Here is a 3,506-nt window from a genome sequence, read left to right as displayed (position 1 = left end):
CAAGATTTGAATTTCCCCCAGCAAAGCAAGACAGGCAAAATACCCGGATGGTGATCGCTGGCCTTTTCGCGCCAATACTGTAAGTTCTCACCACAATCTTGAGAGGTGGGTACATCATTCTGATGTTCCAAATCTTGCAGGAGCCCGTCTGGTCGCTGCTCCAAGTTCACTCCCAGACGGTGCAGGCTGCAATGCGCTGCTGTCCGGGATCTTGGAATGACAACAGATGGTTTTTCCAGTTTCTCTCATTTTTATTTGATCTTTACATTCATCAGCCTCTAGCCAAAATTTGGCCTTTCCTGCAGCTAAAGTGTAGGTAACAAAGCACGGAGCGTTAACCTGGTGATTGTGTCACCAAGGGAAATGACATCATTTGAGATTATATAGCTTTTCTTTTAGATATCCTGAAAGTTAGCTAAACTGCAAGTTACTACAGAATAACTCATTTGAAATTACTGTAGTTATTCAACCTGCCCATAGATCCTGTAATTTAACATGTTAGTAAAGAAGCACATTTATTACTATATCATACATTATCAAAAATATTATAATAACTATCTTTAAACATATTAAGTTTGTGTTTTAATTCTCTGTTTTAGTTTATGGATTTGGAAGCATTTGTTTGAGGAGAGGCCAAAGAGTCCTGTGACACAGTCAAGGGACAAGAACCCTCACCTGTGTTTCTGTGCCACCAGCTGCCCTAAGTGACCTTGGCCATTCACGTCACCTCTCTGGCCAAGTCCTTCGCATCTCAAATAAGGAAGCTGAGCTGCGGGTTCCCAGCAGCCTTGTCCACATGCAGGGATTCTGTTCTCAGAGTTCAAGAATTGCTATGGTAGCTCCTTGGGCATCCAGGTAGCTCAGATTGAGCTCTCCTGCTGGTGTCCCATGGTACAGCCTTCAGACTGGCATCCCCTTACCTGCAGAAAGGGAACAGTGGTGGTCAGGGTAGTCACGGGCACAACAAGCAATTGTTATAAGGGAAACAGGTTAAAGGAGCCACCACTGTGATAGGCGACAGTGGCTCTTGCTTAAATGCATACAGACTGAGAAAGCAGAAGAGTTTAAGGAACACATTTTAACCCCTTAGCCCGGGGATTGTCCGGTTTTGCAGGACTTCCCCCCACAGTGAGCCCAGAACCAGAGCAGGGGAAAGGGTGATGCTGGTAAGCCCTCAGACCTTCATGTGCCAAGCAGGGGAAACTGGGAAGAACTTTGAGAGTCACATCACAAGGGTCACAGCAGCTTAGGACTTAGGCCATAAGAGACCTGCCCTGGCCTTTCTAGTGGACTTGGGAAGTTAGTTTGCTAACATGTTGCTTTCAGCTTGCGCAAGGGCTCGAGCAACCTCTGCCCAGCGGCCGGAGAGGAGTCCCTTTCTACGCCCTTCCTGACCTCCTCCTCTAGCAAGCGGACAGTATCTGACTGCCTGTCCGCAGCTCTTCTCCATGCTTGGCTGGTAGACAGGAGGGTCAGGCTAGCACTGGCAGCCTGGGGCCCCAGAAGCCTGGCTCTTCACACCAGGGAGCCAGACCCTGGGTGGGGTCAGGGAAGGACCTGGAGACACCGGGTGAGGCCTCAGCTGGTGTCCCCGCCAGACTCGGGAGCTGAGTGGGGAAGTGCTGGTGCTGGAGAGGAAGTGATAGCTGAGTTGAGGGCTTCAGCAGGCCAGGCAGAGGAGGGCAGGAAGACAGACTATGCCTGGGAATTCACAGGACTGCATGAGCATGGCACTTTGGTGTCTGGCCAAAAGGCTGGGGCGTGATCACGTGTGAGCAGAGAACCAGCCACTGAAGGGTGTTAAACAGGGGCAGTCCTCGAGGGGGCTGCTGTGTGCAGACCACGTGAGTGGTGGCGAGACTGGAAGTGGAAACCCTGGGGGAGGGACAGCCCCCCAACTTAAAGACTCTTCCTTCACCAGAGGCTGCAATGGGGAGGTGCACGACACTGGCATGGGCTGAGATGAGGGTCAGGACAAGGGCTTCAGTTCCTTCGTGGAAATGCTGCTCCCCTTAACAACAGGCTCCCCGGAGGAGGGAGGGGAGTGAGAGGGTCACCATGAGGCCCAGCTGGCCACTTCCTGGATCCAGTCAGAGCAATGAAATGGCAAACAGGATGATGACAGAGGAGAGGTGCTAACTTTGTGCTTGAACCAAAATTAGCAGGTCTTTGCTAAGCATGGGAGGGAGGGGCCAGGATCAGACCCGGCCCTGCCCTTTCAGGGCCTAAACTGCAGGAGGGGACAAGGGGCCTCAAAAATAAACAGTGGTCTGCATACCTAAGAACTCGTGTAGGTCACACAACAACTCTGCTAGGATGTACATCCCCATTCTACAGGTATGCAAACTGAGGCCCAGAACGGTTAAGGCCCAAGATCACACGGTTAGTAGGTGGGGGAGCTGGGGTTTGACCACAGACAGTTCTTATCCCCACGCCCGTGTGCTTGCCTGCCAGCTTGGCTTTGAGTCATCTTCAGGGCACCGAACCTCTTCTCTTGTTAATATTAATACATTTCTTGGCAACGAGGCCCACTCACACCACAGCTGGCCCCGGAACAGTTGACAATCCATGAAAAGTCCACATTGTTTTTAATTATCTGTCTGCTTCCGTGACTTCAGGAAATGGAAGGTTTTCCTGGGAGCCGAGGACAGAAGGTGATTTTGGAAGGTGTGGCACTTCAGGGGAGGGCGGAGGAGGGGGTGACCCAGGTTGGCAGGCCTGGGGGGACGGCTCCCTCTGCCACCTGGCCTCATACCCACAAAGCAGCCGAGCCCTTCCTTCCTCTCTGCCCCCCACCCAACCTGCCCCACCATTCCCTTGCCTTAGATTCCAGAATCTGGACCACAGCTAATGTCTCGAATTTAACTGGGAATTTAGTTCAAAGGGCTTTGGGACTGGCTTGGAAAACTCCACATTTGTAGTACCACGGAGGTGAGAAAGCATATCCTGAGTTTTAACAACAGACCTAGGAAAGATTTAGTCTCTAAATGCAGTGGCTCTAAGGGAACGGAGACGAGGAGCAGGATTTTTTATAATACGCAGATGAAAGAAGAACAGCATAGGTGTCAGGAGAAAGGGTCATGATAAAAACTTTGGTAGAGCCTGAGGCTGAGAATCAGGAAGATGGAGGCGCTTTTTTGGATGGTTTTCTTTCTACCCACACTCTTTTTGTAACCACAAAGGAAGAAGGCAGAACGGGCCTCCACTGGTGCCAACCAATCAGCAGAACCGCTGCCTTCCTCGGAGCCGCTACCTCCACTAGGGCAAGGTCGCAGCATCTGCGTCGGAAATCACGGGGACTTCTTCCTGCTGGCTCAGCTGGGAGGCTGAGGAGTGTTTTGCAAAAAAGAAAAAAAAAAACGTTTATCCGAATTCTGAAATAATAGCCGAGGCGGCTGCTCTGTGAAGCTCCCCATCCTGGGGCCACACCTAAGGTTCCAGATGAAGCCGGAGTCGGGGCAGGCCCTCTTCCACGTGGCCCTGGCCAGCTGCCTCTGCGTGGCCAC

At 51.5% G+C, this 3,506-nt stretch overlaps 1 protein-coding gene across 1 annotated transcript in view; it reads left to right on the top strand.

Annotated features, from left to right (window-relative positions):
* TMEM187 (transmembrane protein 187) overlaps positions 1-3,506 on the top strand; it is a 4,660-nt gene continuing 1,154 nt past the window's right edge. The window contains exons 1-2 of the mRNA XM_010832868.1: positions 1-105; positions 3,187-3,506. Coding sequence (XP_010831170.1) covers positions 3,442-3,506 — 65 coding nt within the window. The 5' untranslated portion in view covers positions 1-105; positions 3,187-3,441. The remainder of the gene's footprint in view (positions 106-3,186) is intronic.

This window comes from Bison bison, unplaced genomic scaffold (genome assembly GCF_000754665.1).
Source record: "Bison bison bison isolate TAMUID 2011002044 unplaced genomic scaffold, Bison_UMD1.0 scf7180017835984, whole genome shotgun sequence".
NCBI classification, from domain to species: Eukaryota; Metazoa; Chordata; class Mammalia; order Artiodactyla; family Bovidae; genus Bison; species Bison bison.
Note: the sequence above shows the minus strand (reverse complement) of the source record. Positions and strands in the feature narration are given on the sequence as shown.